Below are 25811 nucleotides of genomic sequence, written 5' to 3' on the forward strand. Positions count from 1 at the left end.
TATTTTGGGGCACCGCACAGCTCCCTCCAATAAGGGTTTGATTCATTTTAAAAAAAGGGGTCTTCCACAACCACACCCTACCCCTAACGTTGGCAACATGTTTAGCAGGCCTCTTCCTCATAAGAAACCGTTAAGACGTGGGATATATAGTAACGCGAAGCTGCGGTGGACGTTTAACCGCACAGTTTCCATCTGCCATAAGGAGAGGGGTTCTGCTCTTTAATGATAAAAGCACAGAACCCCCCCCAGAGACGTTCAGCTTCAGCAGTCATAGAGGGAGCCTGAGTGACATCTCCGAGATTCAAGCTAATCTCTCTCCCAGCGGCGCTCTTCGTCTCAGTCACTCTTGCTTTTAAAGATGCAGTCAGACTCTTGAGGACTGCATTCAGAGGAAGAAGACACGCTTTAAAATAAGGCTGTTTCAGCGAGGAAAGACCAGTGCAGAACTGTCCCCAAGACTGAAAAAGGCCATCTTTCCTGCCTTGAATGTCAGAAAACAGCTTGTGGGGGATCACAACCGATCCGGGTTTACATTCCTGAATGAATCCAAGGCTGTTAAATCTGTTTTCAGCGAGGGCGACAGTCAACAGGAAATTGCGTGTCAGACAGTGATCCTTGTTAGACAAACTTCCATTTCCATAACATGAATCTGAACCCCTATGTCACAATCTCCATTAATAAAGAGGGGCAATTTTCTTCTGTGAGTCAAGTGATTTATAACTGCTACTACGCTATAGCCCCTTTATGAAAAGTGCCCCAGTCTATGTGACAGGAGAATGTGATCTGTTCAGTTGTATGATTCTGCTAAATTAATGTTTTGTTGGTTTGGTTTTGCTTGCTTGCTTTCTACTGCCAAGAATAATAAAACACCACAAAATCTATTCCATTACAAATTCCATTACTTGTTTTCCCGTAATTTCACACATAAAATTAAAACAAGTGCACATTTCTCATTTTACAAGCTCACATATGAGTTCATTTTGGTTATTGAAGACTGGACAAAAGCCGATTGAATCCAGGCAATTACCTCAAGCAATAAATGATGAATAAATAGATGGTCTCTTATTGCTGTGATGGGTGCTACTTTCTCACTCTTTGAGCTTCTCTCTTCCTGTTTGGATGCACTGCCTCAGTATCCTTAAATTACATGCCTAATGTGATTTAAATTGTATTTGTTTATCAAAATTCTCAAATAATGCAGTGAAAAGATGTAATTTTTCTTTAAACTTTAAATTCTCATCAATATACAGTACTCCTCACTTTCTCAGTGTACAACCGATGGTCTTGCTCGGTTGTCAGTAAACTCTTTTTAACTAGAATTTCACCCTCAAGGCCTGGCATGGACTGTTTTCTGACAGCTGCTTCCACGAAACAGAGAGTGGACACTGGATGAAAGCATCCTCATGAGAAGGAAATTAGCATACACATTTGGACCAATTAAATGCACATCGAACCATGGCTAATGGACTGGAAGACCTGAGGTTTTTCTATTTGCATCCAATTCATAAACTCAAATAAATTCATATTTGATTAATAATCTGATTAGCCACCTGAAATATATAGTCATAGTTTATTTCAAAGAGGCTGTTTGGTCTAAAGTTCAGAGTGAACATGCGCTTTCTGGTGGCTTCCTTCACGTTTGAAGTTTGTGCAGTGTGGTTACTAAAGAAGGTTTGTCGAGACAGGATTTCTATAAAGGGTTAACCTGCTGTGGGCACATTGCACTGGTGGAGAAGTGCAGGATTTAAAATTAGTGACAGCCTCTTCTGATTGGCCTGTGGCTCATTTGAGAATGACCCTTAGTGGTGTTGAGGGACTGAGGGTACTTTCTGATTTGACTTGAGTGCTTTTCTGCAGCACGGTACAAAGGAACTCTGGGTTTTCTAAGGGTTGGATAAAATGCCTGAAGGAGATCAGGGGGTGTACTACAAAGGAAGCTTAGCATACCCTGCATTTCTTTGCGGTAGCTGGCTTCACACAACCTTAACAACCACAATCGGGCTCAACCAATATCACAAAGGTGGTTATCAACTTGCTTAGTGAACACGAGCTTTGTTAATGAAGCTCTGTGCGCGTTCCCATGAAAGAGGCAGTGTCTGCAACATTGAGCCATGCAGTACAGCATGGACTGCATATTTCACATTTTATTAATGCTGCACCTTTTCCTTTTTCCATTTTCTGTGCCAGTGAGGACAGACACACAGACTCAGAATTCCCACTCTGCAGGAAACAGGCTCTGAAACAGGCCTTCATCAGCAGGTCTTCCTCATCTCTCAATATTACTGATGCATTCCAACAGACCCAGCAGTCAAGGCTTTCATTTGTGTTTGCTTAATTACATGTCCCTCCTGAGAACTTCCTCATGCTTTAAAAACGCTGAGATATTGACATGCATTGCACACTTTCAGCTGTCTGCAAACAACGAGCTGGCTTTGTTGAAAATATATGTATGCCGACAACATTATCACTCGATTTACATGTACAAATTAACTCATAAGCTAAAAGAAAACATTCTGAGCTGCCGCAGTTACTACTGAAATCTCTACAGAGAGTAACAGAAAATTATTGTGCAAATGGCATCCAGATAAGAATGGAACTTTAATCTGCTGCATCTTTATCTAGAGCGCGTGAAAGAAAAGTCCGTTGCGCTAAATTCCAGGTTGCGGCACGGCACACTTCAAAGGCATCTTCACATGTTGTGCTCCCCTTTGGGGCATGGCACATTAAAACCCAGCCTCCCCTAATATTCCTGATGTGCCTCCCCCATCAGCCATTTGCTCTGATACTGTCCATTACGCTTTGTGAAAGAAACATGAGGATCTGAGGCAGCCAATGAGGCGCAGTCTCTGGGGACCGGGACCAGCGCACTGGAGTCTGCGGCACGCTAAGTGAGATTTGGATCTGTGTTCGCTACTACTCCCTGGAAACAGGGCTGTCTCTTGATATGAGCATCTCATCATCAGACACAGTGTACCGAGCCTATATACAGCAAAGGTACACTGATGCCAAGATGAAAAATAACTAAAATAAATCTGTGCAGTTAGAATCTGCTTTGTGGGATTTATACCATTTTAATTATGAACCTTGAACACAGTACTTTGTTCTGAAAACATTATGAGACCCCGCAGAAAAACTGCTGTCTAGACCTGTAGTAGCTAATAAAGCATCTGTATTTGAGCAGATGCTCTGCCACTCTGATTGCATTTCAGGGAGAGAGAACACCAAAGTAATACAGCGCCCCCATAGTTACTGCATCACTATGGTTACTGCTTCACCACAATTACTGCTTCATCACTGTTACTGTTTCACCATGGTTACTGATACACTGTTGGCACTGCATCACCACAGGTACTGTTTCACCATGGTTACTGCTTGACCATAATTACTGCTTCACTGCTAGTACTGCATCACCACAGGTACTGTTTCACTAAGGTTAATGTTTCACCACAGTTACTGCTTCACTGCTAGTACTGCATCACAGCAAGTATTGTTTCACCACGGTCACTGCTTCATTGAAGTTATAAACTAAGAAAGCTGCCATACTGATTTCCTGCTTGACTTCAAGGCGAGGGGTGAAATTCAGAATATTCTGTTACCAGCACATTTGATCCCAATTTCACTTGTAAAACTTTATTAAAGTTGAACACTGAACATTTCAACGCGTTCAACAGTGCAAATCCCTGTTTTCACTGGGAATTGGCCGATCTATGTGGACATGACCCCTGTGGATACAGTACATTTGTTAGATGTTTTTATCATGAGAGCAGTGAAAGGGAACAGGGCGGTCTGAAAATAGCTTTGGATGTACTTTTCAGTTTTTTTTTCTTTTTTTTTTCTTTTAAAGAACCAAAGCACAAATCATATTCTACTGATGCATACAATCTGTACCTGAAATGTAGTGTGCAGCAGGAAAAAAAAAACAAAAAAAAAAAAACTAAGATTTGTGATGTAACAAGGAAAGTAACACTAACTGGCTTGGCAGTCTAACAGGCTATTTAGCGATGCTGCTCACCTGACAAACTCACAACAGATTAGGTGCAGTTGCAGCACGGCACTGTATCTATAATTGGAAATGAGCTGCAGGCCATGCACAGGTTAGCTTTCGACTATTTGAATATTATATTCTATTATAAGAAATAGTTCTCGGATGCCAGTATGTATCTCTGATATCTGCCGTGGGCAGCAGTGTAGTATAATGGGTAAGGAACTGGTCTTGTAACCGAAAGGTCACAGGTTCAATTTTCCGGGTAGGCCACTGCCATTGTACCCTTGAGCAAGGTACTTAACCTGCATTGCTTCAGTATATCCAGTTGTATAAATGGATGCGATGTAGAAGTTGTGTAAGTCACTCTGGATAAGAACATCTGCTAAATGCCTGTAATGTAATGTAATGTTTCATTTGCTTAAAAAGCATGGACCATGATTAATAATATACAATAATACAGCATGGATACCTAGAAAAAATTGTTAATTCAACAATAATACCGTTTATGAGTCAGACAATATGTAAATTATTAATGGAGTGATATGATTCTACATTGAACATTTGCCATGCAGAATACTTCGTAAACATATTACTGTTAGTAAAAAAGTTTGTACATTTAATTTTTAATCAGAGATAACAAGTGTCTTAACATTAGAAAAAATATAATCATTCAGTGCGAGAATCGTCGTGTAGGCACTAGGCATAAGATAAATATTATGAGCTTAACACGCAATAAACATTCTAAATTATGTATTTTTTTAAATCATGTTTTTATATCTTATTTCACTTTTTCTTCAGATGTGGAAGGTCCAACTCAATTTGCAGATCAATCAAATTCAGGAGAAAATATTGTAGATACCCACAAGCGTCTAAGGCCAGAAGTTGTTTATCACTTCATGTGCAGACTGTACCAGCTAAGCTGTACAGTCACTGTACTAGCTAAGCTGCACAGTCAGTGTACCAGCTGAACTGCACAGTCAGGTCCAAATTTACTGAAGGGTTGCAACTGCTTTTCTGATGCAAGGCCTCAATGTTTTATTTGTAAAATGGTGGCAATGGGTCAGAATCGCTATCAGGATGTATTTTGCATGGATTATGTCGCTCTGTGACTATCCTTTTGATGCATATTTAAAGACATACTGTGTAGGATTTTTAGCCTTGCTGTGGTCCTGAGTTTACAATCAAAGATGTCTTCCCCTATATTTTTCAGAGGTTTTTTCACCTGTTGTTCTGTTGGTGTTGATATTCTTTCCTCAATTGGACCATCTGTGTATTTTACCCTTCTAAAGTTTTTCTTTTTGTACACTGCCTAACATCATTCCATCTTTTTTACATCCTCTGCTGTTTGTTTTATTGTGCCTAATGAATAAATTTTATATGTGATGTCACTCCAAAATTAAATCCACTGAGTTTGGAGTTGTATTATTTCCTATGCTATAATATGGCATTGTGGAGTTGTAACTCGTTGACCATTATCTATATTTCCTCATTTGTAGAGTTTCTTGTGGTTCCCTCGCTACCTGTTCCTGACTAATCTGTATCTATTTCTTTGCGCCTTGTAATCTGGATGTGTAAGCATCCCATACTGTTTCTTTCTGGCCATTTCTTTTATGTTTCCTACCGCAAAATTGCAAATGAGAGTGCTCAGTATATTTAGTTGTGTAAATAGAACCGGTCTTGGCAAATCGGTCATAATGTGTTGAGATCTACGATTACAACAGAGCCGCAATATGGCAAATATAGTTTTGCAGTGTGACTATTTCCTATTTCCTTGGCTCACAGTGTATCTGAGGAAAAACTTAATGTGCAGACTGCAAGCACCCACCTGACCAGCAGAGGTCGCTGGCATGCAGGGACAATACTGCCAGCTGAATCATTTCATATATGGAAACAGCATCTTAGCAGGATCAACCTCCCAACAGACCTGTTCTGTCTTACTTAATAATCTACATTCTGGATTAATTTACATTTTATTAAAGGATAATTTGCTGATTCTAATCTATTCACCAAACTAATAACGCTTTGAGCTGAGGCAAAACTCCTCCTAGTATTAAAAAAGTGAACACAATTCCTGAGTTAACTTTCACACTGCTATTAATAATGTTTAATTAGCTGTAATAACTTGTTAAGAGGGAAAAAATAATCAAGAAACAATTTGCAATCACTCTGGTGTCTTTTGAGGTGATTTGATTAGCATATTGAGACAGAGCCACTCAAATACAGGTCAAAAGGGAACCATCGGTAAAATGAATGATGCTAGTGATGATTTTGGCATGGTCAGTACACCTTTAGAGGGAAGACTGGTTTAAGGCTGACTGCCCCAAACACTCACAGTTGACGATGACGTTGACATATTTGACGTCTGGGGTTGCCACGTCGTTGCTGGCTTTGCACTCATATTTGCCTGCCTGGGACCTCATGATCCCTGAAATATCCAGGTACTCCTCCCCGTCCAAGGGTTCCGCTGTAGGGAAGGGAGGGAGAGAGAGAGAGAGAGAGAGAGAGAGAGAGAGAGCAGGGGAGGGGGAGGGGGGAGACAAAGGACAAAGAGAGCTGATAAGGATGATGGACATTGCAAAGGCAGGCCACGGAACACAGATTGCAGCGAGTCTCATGGCCATAATCATTTGCAACTCACCTGGTCTGTGGATGACAAGTGACAGAGCAAATGCTAAAAATCTGCCATGAGCCAAAGAGAAACAGAGGGACAGGAACCCGGCTAATTAGACACACAAGTACTTCCACTTCTTTAATTTGCCTTTCAAACTCCTGACATATTTCCCTGCTTGTCTGTCAGCATCATTTCCCTGGCTGGGATGCTGGGGGCTTCGTATTCCCCTGGGCCCGAAGCTCCGTGTGCAGGAGCTGTCTGCCAGCATAGCTGGGGAAACAGACAACTCATTAAATTACAGAGAGTCACAGAATAAATGGGCTGGCTTGGGGTGGGAGTGGGGTTGGGGGAGTTCATACTTGGGGCAGGTTTGTGTCAGGGCAGCTGAGCTCAACCTTTGCTCCCTCAACGCCCTGCTCCCTTTGAAAACACTGACATTCTGAGAAATGAGACGTCTGGCCATTCTGCTGTCGGCAGAGATCACTTTAATGGTAATGAGCTCCTGTGTGGTGTTCAGCTGCTGAGGTCCATAGTCGATAAGACTGTATTTTTATAATACAGGACTGCCATTATTAAAATGCAACCGAGTTTGGTAGGGGAATGGGTATTTATCTAGCTCAAATGGCCAACAGATCTGGCAAGAATCTGAATATATTTTTGCTTTTAGTAAATCAACCTTTGGCTATTCAGCTGAAGAGATCTAGGGTTCAGAGTGTTCATTGATACTATGTATCTTACAAAACAGCTTGAATTCATGCTCCTCAGTAAAGTAGCCTAATATCATAATGGAAATAAGGCCATTCAAAGTTTATACAACAGTCATCTTTCACACTAAGTGACACCAGAATTATATATACTGAAAGAAGGAATAAGAGCTCACTTCACAGCTTTGACGTGCTCATACTACTTTGTTTTGCTAATAAAATACAACTGCTTCCATTTAAAATAAAATGTGTTAATTTCTGCATGACAGTAGCTGTCTAACAGTTGCTGAATATAAGAACAAAAGAAACTGAACCAGATATGGTAAAATTCCTGCATGGAGTTTGCTCAACAGGATTCAGGTCTCAGACATGGATCCTCTCTCACTGATTGGGTTGTAGGGCAGGGCTTCCCAACCCTGTTCCTGGAGATCGAGCATCCTGTAGGTTTTCATTTCAACCCTGATTTGGCATACCTGATTCTACTAATTAGTAGCTGAATGAGATCTCTAGCTGTTGAAGGAGGTGTGCTTTCTTATGGTTGGAGTGAAAATCTACCGGATGATAGATCTCCAGGAACAGGACTGGGCAGCCCTGTTGTAGGGTTTGCAGGCATTCTGAGTCAGATTCAGCCCTCGGGGTCTAATGTACTGGTTCTCTGACATCACAGGTAGGACTCAATGTCAGTGCAGAATGCTGGCACTCTCATTAAACTAAGAAGCAGAGAAGTGCTTGCCGAGCAGCCAAAAAGATTTTCACTCAAACCCTGACTGTCTGAATGCTGGTCTTGAGCCAACACAGCACAACTTTTAGCACAAGTGTTTAAGCACTACTGCTATTTTCTATCGTTGCGCGATATTTTGTCTGTATTCAATCAATGTTTGTCCAACAATGTTTGACTCACAATAAGATGCAAGATTGTCTCGTTGCAAAACTTTTGGAAATAAAATACAGCATATATTCATGCTCAATTTTATGTCAGTGTTATGAACAAATATTGGTTGCATGCAGAGCTAAGTGTGGATGATGCAGAAGTACAGAGTTCTACATGCTCACAAAGGCACAATTAATTTAGCCTTTAGGTGTAATACCTGCCTAGCAAGTGGTGAAATTACACCGCATGTTAATTCAGGTAGAGCATTAAGTAGATTTGTGCTGGTTGAACACATTTTTATGATACAGTTTAACAAAGGGAAAAAGGTGTCTTGGTGGTAGACCAGATCAGTGCTGATTACTGCAATGCGTTATTTCATTTTCAAACCTGGACTGGCAGGTGGATCCAAAGGGACAGCTCAAATATTTTACTTTATTTCATTTTATTTTTTAAAAGAGGGGAAGCGTCTGCCCTCTTTTCATACATTTTTTATTCAGACAGGGGGAAAGCAGAGAGCGTAACAGGTAGAGAAAGGGAATCGCAACTCCGAAAGTGCCAGGGCGGGGATGGAGCCCCCAACTGAGCAGGGGGATTTGTACAGTACATGTACTGCTGACTGTGCCACACACCATGCCGACTCCAGTGTTTGTTTGAACATGCGAGAAGCCGCTAAGAATAAGCAAGCAATGTAACACACTTATCTACTGTACATGCTCAGGGCCAGTTTGAGGCTACTGCAAACATGTCACACTATGCACTCAGCTGCAGAAAGCATTGTGCAATGAGAGCTAGGACACATGTATTCCTCGGCCCCGTGAACACGCGATCATGGGAAAGGCTGCCGGCAACTGTACAAAATCATTTAAAAGCTTGCTTCTCATTGGCATCAGCCCTTTCCCTGTTAACAGTGCGGTTTCACATGCAGTCCACGGGCACCTCATCGACCAGCGGGGGTCACTAGATAGTGAAGACACGCAGACTCCTATCCAACGAAACCCTCCCATACATTGGCTGATGCAATTACTCCAATTACATTTTGCCCTATGGAGCTACCACCCACAGTTTTTAATGGCATTTGATTCAAGACTGAGGCTTGGGGCTCCTCCATGCACCACACCATGGTGTCTTAACCAAATGACCCATCCAGCAGCCCCCATAGTGAGCTAATTTTGGTGAAGAACAGCTGAGCGGAACTATGAGTCAATTCAAGGTGCTCAACCCAGGTCTAAGAACAAATGGGATGCAATGGGCATATATACAATAGGTGTGCTAAAATCATTAATATTAACAGAAAAACTGCTGCAAACATTGCACTCCTGACACAAAGAAACAAATGTACATTTCTATGCACCAAACAACTCTGGAAAGCATGACGTTGGACAGAGGAAAGCAGGACTGAGTCACAGCAAAAGCAGCACAGAGTCACAGCAAAAGCAGGACAGGGTCACAGCGAAAGCAGGACTGAGTCACAAAGAAAGGAGGACTGAGTCACAGCAAAAGCAGGACTGAGTCACAAAGAAAGGAGGACTGAGTCACAGAAAAAGCAGGACTGAGTCACAAAGAAAGCAGGACTGAGTCACAAAGAAAGGAGGACTGAGACACAGAGAAAGCAGGACTGAGTCACAAAGAAAGCAGGACTGAGTCACAGAGAAAGGAGGACTGAGACACAGAGAAAGCAGGACTGAGTCACAAAGAAAGCAGGACTGAGACACAGAAAAAGCAGGACTGAGACACCGAGAAAGCAGGACTGAGACACAGAGAAAGCAGGACTGAGACACAGAGAAAGCAGGACTGAGACACGGAGAAAGCAGGACTGAGACACAGAGAAAGCAGGACTGAGACACAGAGAAAGCAGGACTGAGACAGAGAAAGCAGGACTGAGACACAGAGAAAGCAGGACTGAGACACGGAGAAAGCAGGACTGAGACACAGAGAAAGCAGGACTGAGACACGGAGAAAGCAGGACTGAGACAGAGAAAGCAGGACTGAGGCAGGGCACAACGGTGCCCTTGTTTCAACGTCAGAGTCTGTGATGCGTGCGAGTGAGGAAGATGGCAGGGAGGGGGGATGTGCACACACACACACACACACACACGCCGCTGGTGCATGTAGGGAACGGGGAAAGATCCCACAGACGAACCCCGGCAGGCGCCAGCGCGCAAAGCTCATTGAAATGTGCGCGTTCTTCACTGAGCGACCAGGTCCTGTCAATTTACCCGAGGCGAAAATGAAATTTCAGGCTCAAAGGTCACCCCGCAGCTCAGAAAAACAAAAACAAAAACAAAACAAAGCAATTTACTCAAAAATAAAGAGGCGCATTAAAGGGAGGAGCAGAGCGTCACCTCCGCATAATCAGCCGACCCACACAACGCCGCCCGCCTGCGCGCCACGGACTGTCTCCGAAATGTCTGCGCGATAGGAGCCTGATTGGCTGACTGATGTGTTTGACAGGTGCCTGCCCCTCTGCGCCGTCTGCCCCAGCCAATCTACTTCATACAATAAAACAGAATCAAATCATCGCAGCAAAGCGAGCTAAAAGCAAGGTAAAAGCGTCTGCACAGATTTAACATTGGCCGTGCTGACGAAAGCCAGAAAATTACACAAGCAGAACGCAAGGCCACTGAAAAAAAAACAACAAAAAAAAAAACACTGGCACTTTGAACAAATGGAACCAAACAAGAAGAATAAAAACAAGATTGTTTCCATTAGTTCCAAGACCGGAACAGAGACTGTGATTATACATATTTAACAAGACGCAATTAAAAAACGAAAGCAGGGAGAGCGAAATGAATTTATCCATCACTTCACAATTAAAACAAAACTGTAAAAAGTGTATTGCTACAAGTATGTCCTAATATCACTGTCATAGGCCTGAATGCGATCAACGTGCCCTTAACATCAAATTAAAAATAAAAGCATGTGTTGATTTTATTTATTCACAATCAGTGCAGCGTTTTGGTGCAGATTAAAAATAAAATGTTGCATTATTATTATTATTATTAACCCGTCCACACACTGGAACAGTGCATTATTATATGGCTCATTAAACCGTTGCATTCAAGTGGACAGCTAAGGGCAAATGGTGGAAGAATCCAGTCACACCTGTGCAGGTGCCCCAGCCAGTCAGGGTCAGTGGCGTTTGTGAGAGACACAGGGCGTGACGTGAACCTGTTGATACCCCAGGAGACGGTGTGAAAGAAAGAGACCGAGCTGGCAGAAGATGCAGAGGAGAGAGTTAATTGAGATTCAGCCACCCTTCCTAATGGCCTGATACCTGCATGCCCGCTGAGTGGTTCGCAGGGAGGTTAAAGACCCAGAGTCTCTGTCTCCGCAATCCAAGCAGAAAAATCCAAACACAGCCGGGCCCTGTGCACCAGGAACGGCGGTGTGCATTTTACATTTGTAGGTCGTGGATAGGGTAACGCATGTGTGTGTGTGTTTGTGTGTGTGTGTGTGTGTGTGCGCTTGTTTGCGTGAGTGTGTATGCGTGTGAGAGCGCGTGCGTGAGTGTACGTGTGTGCATGCATGCGTATGTGTGTGTACGTGTGAGTGTGTGTGCATGCATATGTGTGTGTGCGCGTGTGCGCGTGTGCGCGTGTGCGTGAGTGTGAGTGTGTGCATGCATGCGTGTGTGTGTGTCTCTGAGAGCTCACTCTCACTCCTGCTACAGGACTGTACGATCGCCTGCAGCATTCCCTGTCAAGTCCTGGGTTCATTCAGATAAAGAAAAGCAATCTGTTCACCTCCACAGGCCATCCTGCAAGGCTGCCTGAGTGTATGAAGCCCAGCCCAGATGCAGGCACTGTCAGGCCCTCTCTCCTGTCCTTTACCCGGCTTCAGCTCCCCCTTATCTGCATGCGGACCGATCGGCTCTAGTGCCAGCATTCACAGAGCAGGTGTACAGGCACCCAGCAAATGAGCATTAACGACCTGACACCCTGAGCGCGCACTCTCCTACTCTCTATCTCTCTCTCTCACTTTCCTTCTCACTCTCCCACTCTCTCGCTCGTTCTCTCTCACTGACTATATATACAGTTAAATGTGAAAGCATTGGGACAGTGACACAATTTTATTTTGGCTCAGTAATCCAGTACATTGTGTTTGAACAATATGAGGTATAAGTGCAGACTGCCAGCTTTAATTTAATGGTATTTGCATCCATATTGGGTGATCCGTGTAGGAATCGCAGCCCTTTTTTATACATAGTCGCCCCATTTTAGGAGAGCTGAGCCAAAACAAAAACAGTGGAGCTGTCCCAATACTTTTGCATGTAACTTGCTTTGGATGTTTGAGACTGTAGAGAAGATTCATCCATAGTTAAATTCTTTATTTCCTTTTTTTAGAAATCTTTTTTTGGAAAGAATGAATAAAAGGTTTGCGATGCTTTTGCAACCGATGAACCATCACAGCTACCAGAAATATTACCTACAATTCTCAGACCACCCACAGTGGGTGGAAAGCACACATAACTACACTACCAGGGAAATAGTGACACAGTGTACTGTCTGGGTCAAGCATATTTAAATTGCATTATCTACTTAAATTTCATTGCCAAAATGATACATTTTTATGCAAATGCAGCTCAATACAGGGCATGTCCAATTCAGAAAGATGGCAGAAAATTAACACTCACAATAAGCAGGGATTTTTTTTTTTTAAACTGAAACTTGGTGGTAATTCAGCATAGTCTATTTAAAAGCCATGCAATGTGTGCTTGTCAACTTTTCAGTAACAATTATTGCCATTGTAGCTGGAAGAGGAAGACACCACTAACATTTTAGGTGTGCAATCCTGGGGTTGCTTGATGAGAAAGGTGATATTGAACTAGCTCCATGTCATTTTTATTTATTTTTTTATTTTTATATTTAGAACTCCAATAACCATGGCTACTTCAATAAAAAATCATGTATTTAAAATGGTCCAATGAATTGAGATAGTAAGTTGTTCCAAAAATACTGAAAAGGTCGATTTTCTGGTCATTCGGCCTCATCTGTGGCTCAGTGGTTTCTTTTATGTCACATTTCCCACAATACATTTTAATTTGGGCGCCAAATTAAAATGAATCGAGCACAATGACAGGCAAGTATTCAATTAATGTTATTCATTCAGCACTTGTCCATCTCCAAAAAAGTTCTGAGAAAAAAATAAATGAAAAAATAAATAAATCTAAATAGTGCTCAGACAAGGCATAGCATGACATGAAAGTTGGCAAGACCCTGGCTCAAAAAATATCTTATGACAGCTCACTTAATGTTTTGCAACAAAAAACTTGAAATACCATTGTATTTGTAAACTTGCTAACTATTTAGACGTGGTTATGCAGTTGGTTGATTCTAGTCAACACTTTGGGGTATTTGTCGTTAGCATGGCATGTAAATCATTTGTAGCTGTTGCATGATAAGGAGCCTCAACTGTGCTTGCCATTTTTCTTAATAATTTTACTCCTCAGTGTTTGTTTGAGTTCCCTTCCTCACAAAATGTCCATTTTTTTCTGACTTTTTCATAGATCTGTATGTTTTTACATTTGGTCCAGCCGAAAAGCATACACACAGGACCTACCCCCGGCACAAGCCCCGCAGCTTAATAACAGGTTAATAATAATAACGTCTCAGCACCACTCCTGCGAATATACCGGTGAGAATGATCTCCAGCATTCTCACAGTGATGCGCATTGCGTACTCCACCCATTACAGTGTTTGCCAAGCAACTGTGCAAACTTCCCTTCGCTCTGATGAAGCCCAATAATGACCGGCCATTAACTGCCAAAAGCGGCTTCATAGGGCCTCATTACGCTGATAGAATTGTGTGTCCATGTTTTGTCACTACAACCTTTACAGGCTCATTAGCATAAAGGAGCACTGGAGGAAGATTACAGCGGGAATCGTGGTGAATATTAACAAAAAGGAAATGGGCGATTGAACAAACGCAGAAAAAAAGCATTTACCGAGGTCAGCCGCATTAAATGCTCTAGGAAAAGGGCAAATTCCAAGTGCATCACAGCCTGCATTGGTCAATATGGATTACTTGTCCAACCACTGCATAATTGCTCAGAATGTCAAATTAGAATGCTTAACACCATATGGTATTTGTTAGGCGGAAGATAAAATTGTCAAACATATTTAAAAAAGGTCCTTAGTCTCTCGAGTAAAATTAGGTCATATTTGAGGACTTCGTTTTTGAAGTTGATATGTTTTTTTTTCTCTCTTCCCACCAGTGTGTAACCTGCTTCAAACTTACTCAACCATTGAAAAGGTGACATGTACATTATGCAATATATTTTCATTGTGTCATACATAATTAATGCAAAGGAAGAAGAGCAAGAAAGGTGACCACTTTCTTTGAATTTCCTTTGGCCCTTATGCAAAACCAGAGACTTGCCAGAGGTAGGGAGACCACAATTCTAGTTCATGGCCAATTCAAGTCCTTTAGTCTGCACACTAAAAAAAAAAAAAACCCACACAATGTGATAGATACACAGGTGGATACAAGACAATTACACAAACCTGTCATGGCATTGATTTAACCATATGGGGTGCTATAACTCCGATACCAAAAATACCAGAAAAGCAGAAGTATAAAACTTGGTGCTATATAAAGCACTTCACATTCAAGCAAGTCCCGAAGGTTCACAAGATGCTTTAAGAAAATAATTATCATTGTAATTTAGATTATTGCCTGGCATTATAATTCATCAATACCATATTTCCAATGCTGTTAAGCGATGCAATGTATGGTGAAGGCTGTAATGTGACTGAACTTCACGTGCAGAGGTTGCAGGTTCAATTCCAGCATCAGCTCATGTAAGCTATTTTGTTACAACTGTTATTTGAGTTATAACTGCTTTCAAAAGATGTGTGTATACTGAAATACAGATCATCAATGCATTTACGGACTAAGATAGACCTCATAATATATTTTGTACTCTTTCACCACTTGCTGTCCTTACAGGTGGTGCTCTGTGACACGAAGGGTCTGCCTATCGATTCTCATGTTCAGGTTTTGAGACCAGTTTCAACTTCTTTTCAATTCAAGAATGAAACCATTGAACTTTGCACAGAATCGCAGCTGTGAACCTATGTGTGTCTTTGCACAGCCTTATTTTCTCCTTCCTGGTGCACAATACTTGGCTTTTATTATTTATTTATTTAAATAATAATAATAATAATAATAATAATATTATTAGCCTGAACTTGCATTCTCATAAATTATGTCTCTGTGAGACAAGTGAGAAGCAGGCAGTAGGAAGCTGTCACTCGCACATCACCGCCCTGCTGGGATTGGTGGCGCAGCCTGCAGGAGGCGGAGCTGCTAGTGGGAGCTCAGTGCTGTCAGGCCCTGCTGTTCCTGCTGTTCCTCAGGGTCGTATTTACCCGGCAAGCAACTTCATGACGGCACTGAATCTGGGTTCCACACTCAACAGCGAAGAGAGCCATCTTTCTTATTCAGGATTTGCTGAGATACTAGGACTTTTCATATTTAAAACTGGAGCAGGGTAGCCTAATACATTGTTACCTGCTGTTATGATGAATGTCTCAAGCACTCGCAGTACGAAAACAACAACAGAAAGAACTAGCTGCTTTACATGTCATTAGATATTCAATGCTTCGTGTGTGATAGATTTGCTCTCAAATTCCATCTGAGTGCTGTTGTCGTTAAAGTAAATCCTCTGAGCTGCCACTCTCACCATCACACGTTTCTCTGTCTCCAATTCTCACAGCTCTGCTCTGGCCAAGTACACCCACTCTGACATGCTGCCAACGACAAAAGCAGGAATAGCTCCTCTTCATGACATTCTGCCCTAAAAAAAACCCATTAGATTTCACAAAGCATGTAGTTTCCATGGGCATAAGTCATAATGTGTCAGCAAACAGCTATGAAAGTGAACAATCACTAATTGAATATTAGCAATTGTTAGCGTATAACAATTTTATCTATGTGGAGGGGAGATTTGATTAGGGTTAAGTGCTCACTTCAGTAGAGTTTTGAGGCATATTTGTCTTCAGAAAACTTTTATGTGTATAATGCACATGCACCACAGCAGCCAGTATGGACACAATTTAATGGAATATATTTATATCTAAACATTATTTTCATCATAATTTTCATGATCTTCATAAAGAAGGGAGGGAAACTCATCTCAACCACCACTGTGTAGCTCCCACCTGGGTGATGCATGGTGAGAGAGGGGTTTACTGAGCCAGTGAAAGTGGAGGGTTCAAAAGGAAAAGAACTGTGCCCTATTGGCTAAACCTGCAACGCATTAAGTGTAACAACATAAAGAATACTGTATGTAGATGCAATTAAGGGCATTTTCACACTTCCTTTTTAATTTGCATTAACCAGTGGTTGACAGCTGATGAAATTAGTCATAGGACTAAGCCTGAAGCTCTATATCCAGACGGTTCAGACTCTGAGCTGAGCAACAGAATATAATGACATGTTAAGGCATCTGTTAAGTAGATCTGTTGATGTTAGCAATAAGCACCTCATGTATTTGTGTGATTGATCCACGATACTGTATTTGGTCTTCTGTAGCATGATGTCCCCTCTGATGTTTCCAGCATAGTGTCCTCTCTGATTAAAGCTAGCACAGGAAAGGCAGTGTCAAACACGATATCCTTCAATCTAAGATGGAGTCACAGATTATATTTGCTTAAGATTCAGTTTGAAAATAATAGTTAGACCCATCAGTGGTTATTATTAGAATTAAAATGAAAATCATCTTAAATCTATGAGTTGTTTTGAAAATAGATCCTACCATAATTAACCTCTGAGAAGAGGGCTTATATATCTTGGTTAATGTGTACAGGAGGCAAAATGATTTGTTTCTTGTGAAAACTGCATTCAAATGTAAACATGATACAGCCAATATGGTAATAAATATTTCTCTAGAATTACATTATTAGCTAGAGTCAGCACCTTTGAAAACAAAACTACTGGTGGCTGCCAAAATGAAATACCGGCATAATAGTTTCATTATGCTTTAAGAAGAGAGAACATTACCAACTTTATTAATTAAAAAATAAATACATTTAACATTTAATCTAAATTTAATTGTATACCTGTGTAGGTGCGATTACAGTAGCTGACCTATTGATTTATCACAAGTGTGAAAAAAAATTAGTGTGGATGTCTAGCAATACATGTAACAAGAATAATTTCATTAAAATTTAATTTCCATTTTATTTATTGTGAAAATTAGGCTTTTATAAATCCTGAGATAAAGTAATATTCATAGCAGAAGAAGCTAGGACTGAAACAAGCACACTGTGTTTGCAGTGTGTTTGAAGTGAAGGGAATGAATGAGCACGAAATGCTCACGACAGCTTTTTTACAAATGTGCTCCCTTTACCTGAACCGATCTTATTGTTCTTGCAGAACGAAACTGGATCTCTAATTGAACAGGCCAAACAACACTTTTGTGTTTAGAGTGTAACCTTTATATGCAGCGGAGAAGATGCACAATGAACTGAATTGATAGATGATACACGCTTCATAAAATGCAACAAAATGCTTCCTGAGGTTCTTCTCTGCGTCATTTCAGGACAAATTTAAGGCACTGATTCTTTTACGGTGACTCATATGGGTGAATTTATATAGCCTGTGAGACGGTTGTGTGTTAAAACTAAACTGACAAATCCCACTGCATGCCAGGGTCCTTGAGCGAGACTAAATTTAACCACAATTAGATTAATTTGATGCATGTCTGCTTGCAACCTTCAGTCTTGGTCACGATTTAGTGTGGCTAGATAAGATCAATTCCAGCACTTATCTCTCACCACTTTGCCGTGGATGTTCACTCCTATGATAATAAATCTTTTTAAATGAATTTAGCCTGATGTTCTATTTGTAATTGTGTTGTAAAATTTTTAATTTTCTCTCACATTTCAGCACACCTGAATGAAACTATGTTGAAATGAGTGCAAATGATGAAGTTGGTTTGGCATGGCCTACTACATTTTAACATTCCATCCACTTCACCTTTCTAAAAGCAGTCAGACTTTTATGACCAAAAACACATACATAAATCATTGCCATGTTACCATAATAAAAGCCACAAGCCCTGGTCATATTCAACTAATCCATGTAACTCTAGCATCTGTGCAGATGCTAATCACAGGGGTCTCAGTGCAGATGCTAATCACAGGGGTCTCTGTGCAGATGCTAATCACAGGGGTCTCTGTGTAGATACTAATCACAGGGGTCTCTGTGCAGATGCTAATCACAGGGGTCTCTGTGTATATGCTAATCACAGGAGTCCCTGTGCAGATGCTACTCACAGGGGTCTCTGTGCAGATGCTAATCAGAGGAGTCTCTGTGCAGATGCTAATCACAGGGGTCTTTGTGCAGATGCTAATCACAGGAGTCTCTGTGCAGATGCTACTCACAGGGGTCTCTGTGCAGATGCTAATCACAGGGGTCTCTGTGCAGATGCTAATCAGAGGAGTCTCTGTGCAGATGCTAATCACAGGGGTCTCTGTGCAGATGCTAATCACAGGAGTCTATGTGCAGATGCTAATCACAGGGGTCTCTGTGCAGATGCTAATCACAGGGGTCTCTGTGCAGATGCTAATCACAGGGGTCTCTGTGCAGATGCTAATCACAGGGGTCTCTGTGCAGATGCTAATCACAGGGGTCTCTGTGCAGATGCTAATCGCAGGGGTATCTGTGTATATGCTAATCACAGGGGCCTCAATGCAGATGCTAATCACAGGGGTATCTGTGTATATGCTAATCACAGGGGTCTCAATGCAGATGCTAATCACAGGGGTCTCTGTGCAGATGCTAATCACAGGGGTCTCTGTGCAGATGCTAATAACAGGGTCTCTGTGCAGATGCTAATCACAGGGGTCTCAGTGCAGATGCTAATCACAGGGGTCTCTGTGCAGATGCTAATCACAGCAGTCTCTGTGCAGATGCTAATCACAGGGGTCTCTGTGCAGATGCTAATCACAGGGGTCTTTGTGCAGATGCTAATCACAGGAGTCCCTGTGCAGATGCTACTCACAGGGGTCTCTGTGCAGATGCTAATCAGAGGAGTCTCTGTGCAGATGCTAATCACAGGGGTCTTTGTGCAGATGCTAATCACAGGAGTCTCTGTGCAGATGCTAATCACAGGAGTCTCTGTGCAGATGCTACTCACAGGGGTCTCTGTGCAGATGCTAATCACAGGGGTCTCTGTGCAGATGCTAATCAGAGGAGTCTCTGTGCAGATGCTAATCACAGGGGTCTTTGTGCAGATGCTAATCACAGGAGTCTCTGTGCAGATGCTAATCACAGGAGTCTCTGTGCAGATGCTACTCACAGGGGTCTCTGTGCAGATGCTAATCACAGGGGTCTCTGTGCAGATGCTAATCAGAGGAGTCTCTGTGCAGATGCTAATCACAGGGGTCTCAGTGCAGATGCTAATCACAGGAGTCTATGTGCAGATGCTAATCACAGGGGTCTCAGTGCAGATGCTAATCACAGGGGTCTCTGTGCAGATGCTAATCACAGGGGTCTCTGTGCAGATGCTAATCACAGGGGTCTCAGTGCAGATGCTAATCACAGGAGTCTCTGTGCAGATGCTAATCACAGGGGTCTCAGTGCAGATGCTAATCACAGGGGTCTCTGTGGAGATGCTAATCACAGGGGTCTCAGTGCAGATGCTAATCACAGCATTCTCTGTGCAGATGCTAATCACAGCAGTCTCTGTGCAGATGCTAATCACAGCAGTCTCTGTGCAGATGCTAATCACAGGGGTCTCTGTGCAGATGCTAATCACAGGGGTCTCTGTGCAGATGCTAATCACAGGGTTACACTCAGTATTACCAGCCATAATCCTGCCAGTGCCTGTGTCCCTCTCAGGGGGGAGTCACAGTTTACTTTAATCATGTTATATAAGAGCAAAACTCTGCATCGCCTTCTCACACAGAACAGGATCAAGCGGCAGAATGCAGTCCATGTGTAAATCCATCCTGGAAGCTACCTTTGAATCTAAACCACATATGTTCTGTATGCAATTATTCTTTATTTGAATGGCTTTCATGTCCTTCTGCTTCTGCAGCAATTATTCATGTCTGACACAAAACCTCCCGGCTATACAAACTTGGACTTTTGTGAGCGAAAGATTTCTCACAATTTTTTCCAATAAAGAAAGCTGTTCCATAAGAGACTAAATATCTTGGCAATGCCAAAATAAAACTTGAAAGAATGGCTAGAAATGCATTTCGAATTTTAACATTATTTTAAGTTCATTGAGTTACATCTGTTTTAGTCTTAATTACTTTCTTTCAGCACTTCTCCTTCTGTAAATGATGGATCTACTGTGTGGGGGTTGTGAATTTGTTTAAAAAGAATTAATTTTTATTTTGTGAAAACAGTAATTAAATATTTTACTTGTTACACCAAAAATCAACGAGGCTGCCAGTGTAGTTCATTTAGCACCCAGACATTTAATAACATGACTTAAACGTTATGTATTGTAGGCACCCCTTCAACATCAATCATTGAAGCTTCATCCTGAAAGCAGAGCAGGTGTTAGGAAAATGCAGAAAAGATAACAGCAGTTTAGTATAAATAATTATCCAGATGAAAAATAAATTTAAAACTAAGCAAGAATGCTTTAAGCCAGTTTTTAACAGGAAGTTCATCTCCTGAATGAGATTGCCAGGCCATTTTATAGCCAGGTGTGGAATGCCTGATTGTATCTGCAAGCTTTAGTTGGACTTCAGCTCGACCAGTCATAAAGCCGTAGCGTAGAGCACTGAAAGACAACACGGTTAAATAACTGCAGCTGAATAATATTCTGCCTTCATAAGCTCCCAGATCTGGGCTGTAATGGCACCGGCAGCTGCTATTACAAAAGATCTGACTCTATCTGAGCATCTCACAGGCCATTATTTCTGTTTTGGTTAGAAATTTTTCTCTCCATTTACTCCCCCTTTACCCCCCCCCCCCCCTCCCATCTCGCTCACATCACCTCTTTCAGAGCAATTACTCCTTCCCCACTTTCATCATCCTTGCGGTGCATGAGTGTGGCTGGGGACTGCGTTTGCGCTCTCCCTGGTGCCCCAATGTGGCTGGACACCGTGTTTGCGCTTCACTATTACACGGTCATAAAATGTATGTTGTGAATTTTACAAAATGGCGAACAAAGAAAACTCTAAATTATCACAGCATACATTATAGAAATACATATAGTATGTCATGACTAGTTGTGGCTGGTGTTGTACCATGCTTAAGAACAGGGGTGGCCAATGAACTCTGAAAAGCGGCAAAGTGGGTACAGGTTTTTGTTTTAGATCAGGACTATGACACCTGACTTAATACATTAACTACAAGACCTTGATAAGTACAATCAGGTGTTTTTGTGTTTATGTAGTGTGACTATGTGTCGGCACAAATGGTTCATTTGGGTACAAATTAATCAAATTAAATCTATTTAAAAACATTTATATTTCAACGTATGTCTTTTTAGTAGCCTACGGACACCTTTCATAAGAAAACAGATTATTTTCATTACGAGTTATAGGTTATGCTGTAATAATAATTATTATCTTAATTCAGAATGTGTACAGTATGTGCACAGGTACAGTTTGGTGAGTTATTTTTTATTGTGCATCTTATCCAACACCATCATGTAAAATTGACTCAATTAGGGATTGACATTTATTTAGTGAGGATTTTAAAATGGCCCTGATTCATTTTCAAATTTACTTTGGACTTGCTCATTGTTTTCTCCTGTAATTATTGTTGATTTTTTACTTGGAACAACTTCCAGTTCTGACAGAATACTTGCCTCTTCAGAGTTAAGAGCTCTCCTGTTATGTCCTTCTCCCTTTAAAGCAGATGAATTAAACTAGATTATGATATACAATCATAATCAATAATTGAGTACTTCCACCTTGGACCGTTCAAATAAAATCACATTATTTTGGTATTCTGACAAATGACAATTGACAAATACAGTAGGTGATACCCAAGTTTCTGTCATTGCAGAAGTTCTGAGCATGTTACCATTTCAGCTGAGCTGTCTTTTGCACATTATGCTGCTGACACCATTTCGGGGCTTTGCTGCAGCATCTTCCATTGAACTCCTCTCCCCATGGAATGGCGTCAAGTCACATAAAATTTCTGAGTTTGACACTGCAAAGATGAGCCCCTAAACCGGAGTGTTTCTTTTAAAAGCATTATTACAATGAAAATCACAGGACGTCTCACATAATCAAATCAAACAAGGAGAAAAAGGAGAAAACAATGAGGTATAAAAATAAGGGAGGCTCTAGGGCAATGTTACAAATGAAGGCGGAAGCTTTTTCCACAGATAGATGGACAGGTGCTTCCCCGTTCAGCCCTTCAAACTGGCCCAAGAGGGCAAAATTCACTGTTACCTCTGAGTGCAATTCCCGACCTTAAGAAATACCTTCCCTAATTTTATCTTTACACTCTGGTGAGTATTTGAGATTGCATCAGCAGGAGACCAAAGCAAAACAAAACTAAAACTAAATCCCAGTGGTGATTGTGAAGGCTAGATATCAGTTTGGACATGCAGGTTTGCTTGCAAGTGCAATCAGTTCTGTAGTTTGCAGTGTTTTTGAAGTTGCAGGGCTAATTCACACTGTTCAATATTGCTTGATATTTGAATTGTTGCTCGAAATAGCTTCCTTAGAGAAACTTCACACCTGGCAATTGTATGATGCAAGTTTTAAATGTCATGCACACATTTGATGTCATCAGAGGTGCTTCCACATTCTAAAGAGACAATCACTGTTTATGTAAAGCCTTTCAGCTGCCTGTTAGTTCCCACATTTGTTTAAGAGTATCCATTCAAACAAGTAATAATTCATTGTGAAATAACCTTTTTGTAACACTGTACTTGAAATATGGTGTCGATTGAAAAAACAAATGTCTGCATGTTTTACTAGAATGGCTGGAATTAAAACAACAGGCATGCCTAAAAAAAGTGTGGCATTTAAAAATGTGGAAAAAGTGTGACTAATGCAAAATGCACAGGTAATATTGGCCAGGCTACAGTAAATATCATTTAATATCATATCGTTTCATTATTTAGTGAAAAAACTCTGCCATTATTTTTAGAACAAAAGACATCACTTACTACTTTTATAAAAATGAGGCAAGCAACTTGCATTCACTGGAAAAAAAAATATTATGTAACACTACAAGGAATGAAAGAATGCTGTAGGCAGAAGGAATGCTTCAGCCTGAACAAAGCAACTAAGTGTAGCCTGGTTGACTGCTGTGATCGCCAGGAAGCAAGCTGCAGTACATGTACCCTGTGTATGGTGTCTGCTAAAAAGCTGAACTCCCTAATCATTATTCAGTACAAAACCACCACAAAAAACTCCCGAGTTGCTCATTTTATTGTGTGGAACATTGTAAACCCAACAATACTTGAATTGCTAATTCTACTGTTAGAAGTTGAAATTGCAGTTTCTCTGAAAAACGTATTGTGAGTGACCAGTGTTTGTTTCCCTCGTCTTCATTATTAACTCTTTAAGGTGTAAGAACAAAAATATGTGATTAGAATGTTCTCAACTGAACATTCAAATTCAAATTCTGGTGTATCAATCGCTACTGGTAACTGAAAGCAATGGAGTTCTAGAACACTGACTTTGAATTTTGAGCCTATTCCAACCGGGTGAGAGGCAGGAACACACCCTGGACAGGCCGCCAATCCATCACAGGGCACACAAACTATTTAATCACACACTCATACACACACTCTATGGGCAACTAATACTCTCCAATTAGCCTGACCTGATTTATACTTCCACTGTTTGATGTTTCTTTCTTATATTTGACTGGGAGGTATTTTGTAACATACATTTTAATGTATTCTTCCCCATTCCCGCTTATAAGGTATTTTAAGGGTCCAACATATTTGTTGTCTATCAATAAATTGATTGTCATTCATTTTATTTCTTTTTTTGCCATAATAGACACTGAGATATTGGTTGGAGCTTGCAGTCTTGTCCCCATCAGTTTGAGTGTCTACTTGCATTCTTTTGATGCTGCCTCCAAGGGAAGTTCACAAGAGAACTTTGCGAGAACAGAACATTTAACAGATTGGACCGCAGCCCTGATTCTTGGATTTCTCAGTCTTAAAGAGCTGTAAGGATTGTTTGATTGAATCTGAAACAACTTACCTCTGGTTTGATTGAATTGCACATGCCCTTAAAATGGCTAAGTGCATTTGATTGAATTGAGGGGCATGTCTTACATTTCCGTGGATCTGATTGGCCAGAAGTAGCACTGCCCAGCATTCTTTTGATGGATTTGGAACTGTGCGGTGTGCTGGTCATATGGCCTTAAGTCCAGGCTGGCAGAAAAGTCATGCTTTAAATAAAAAGGGTTTGTTTTTTTTCTTTCCACAAGCCACTTCTGCACGTTTCTGCTTACCTAAATATAATAATGAATTATAAATACAGGAGGCACTGTAGGGTCTGAAATCACTGTGAAAGATGGTATGGAGGCCAGCTGTTGCCAAACACATATATACAGCATCAAGTGTTCAGAAGACAAACAACATTGAAATCTAACCGGTTTTACTGGAGAAAACAAAGGCCAACTTCCATATTTTCCCAGCAAACAAGGTAAAGGACAAAATGTAAAATTGCTGTGAACCCTGATGATAACAACTTTCAGTGTCTGTTATTTTTCCAAGGTCCATATTAGACAAAGTGCATTGAACTTTATTTTGTGTACTACTAGAAAATATTCTATAATATCTGTGGCATGCGACTATACTGGTGGCTGGTAATATGTTATTTTTTCACTGTACTACAGTGGTGGTTGATAGTATGATGAGAATATATTTATAGAACTTTACTGGTGGTTGATAATATGTTAACTGTGTGCTTATAGGGGTGGACCTGAGCAACTGTTTCACATTTTGTAAAAGTGACTTTGGTTCATCCAGGGCAATTTGTAGTTCAGTGAGCAGCAGAAATAACAATGGTCTGCTCTACTGTTCAATAAACATGTTTTATGCATGTATACATCTCAAAATTCACTCTAGGAGACATTTTTACACTGTTCACTCATGGATCTATAGATGAAAGCTTTAAAACCTTTGCATAATTTAAGAGGTCTTCAGTGTTTTATTTTTCAGGCTTAGTAAAGGGAGTGTAGGTTTTATTATTAATAAGGTCATGATGTACAAATTTGCTTCTTAAACATATTTGGCAGCTGCTGCTGAAATAGCTTAGATGACCCCCCCAGTGGCTGTCTGGGAAAAGAGAGACAACCAAATTTCTCTCTTAGGGAAGAGAGACCACCCAATTTCTCTCTTGTAGAAGACCACCCAATTTTTCTCTTGCAGAAAACTGCCATTCTTTTCTGTAGAACTGAGACCACCCTGAACAAGAGAGACCATCCAGCTTTTTTGGAGAATAGAAACCACCCATTTGCATTCTGGCAGGTGAGACCAGCAAGACTACACAGTTTGCAGTCACGAAGATCAGGCCCACACAGTGGACAGAGGAGAAGACAGAGAAATGAATGCTCTGAAAGTCTACAAATGAACATGAAAAGCCTGGGCTTTGGCATGCTGCTGTTTTCTGAGGAGCTTTCTGAAGAAGAGCTCCTTAAAACCTTGGGATATGCAGACGATCCCCTTATCCTCAGTCCTGCCATTCT

General features: G+C 41.1%; 1 protein-coding gene across 6 annotated transcripts in view; it reads right to left on the reverse strand.

Annotated features, from left to right (window-relative positions):
- The window catches only part of lsamp (limbic system associated membrane protein), an 869619-nt gene that overhangs the window by 41503 nt on the left and 802305 nt on the right, over positions 1–25811 (reverse strand). For all 6 annotated transcript variants that reach the window (XM_035385108.1, XM_035385113.1, XM_035385110.1 and 3 more), the window contains one exon: positions 6318–6449. In XM_035385108.1, the coding sequence (XP_035240999.1) occupies positions 6318–6449 (132 nt within the window). The remainder of the gene's footprint in view (positions 1–6317; positions 6450–25811) is intronic.

The sequence above is a fragment of the Anguilla anguilla genome, chromosome 12 (genome assembly GCF_013347855.1).
Source record: "Anguilla anguilla isolate fAngAng1 chromosome 12, fAngAng1.pri, whole genome shotgun sequence".
Lineage (NCBI taxonomy): Eukaryota > Metazoa > Chordata > Actinopteri > Anguilliformes > Anguillidae > Anguilla > Anguilla anguilla.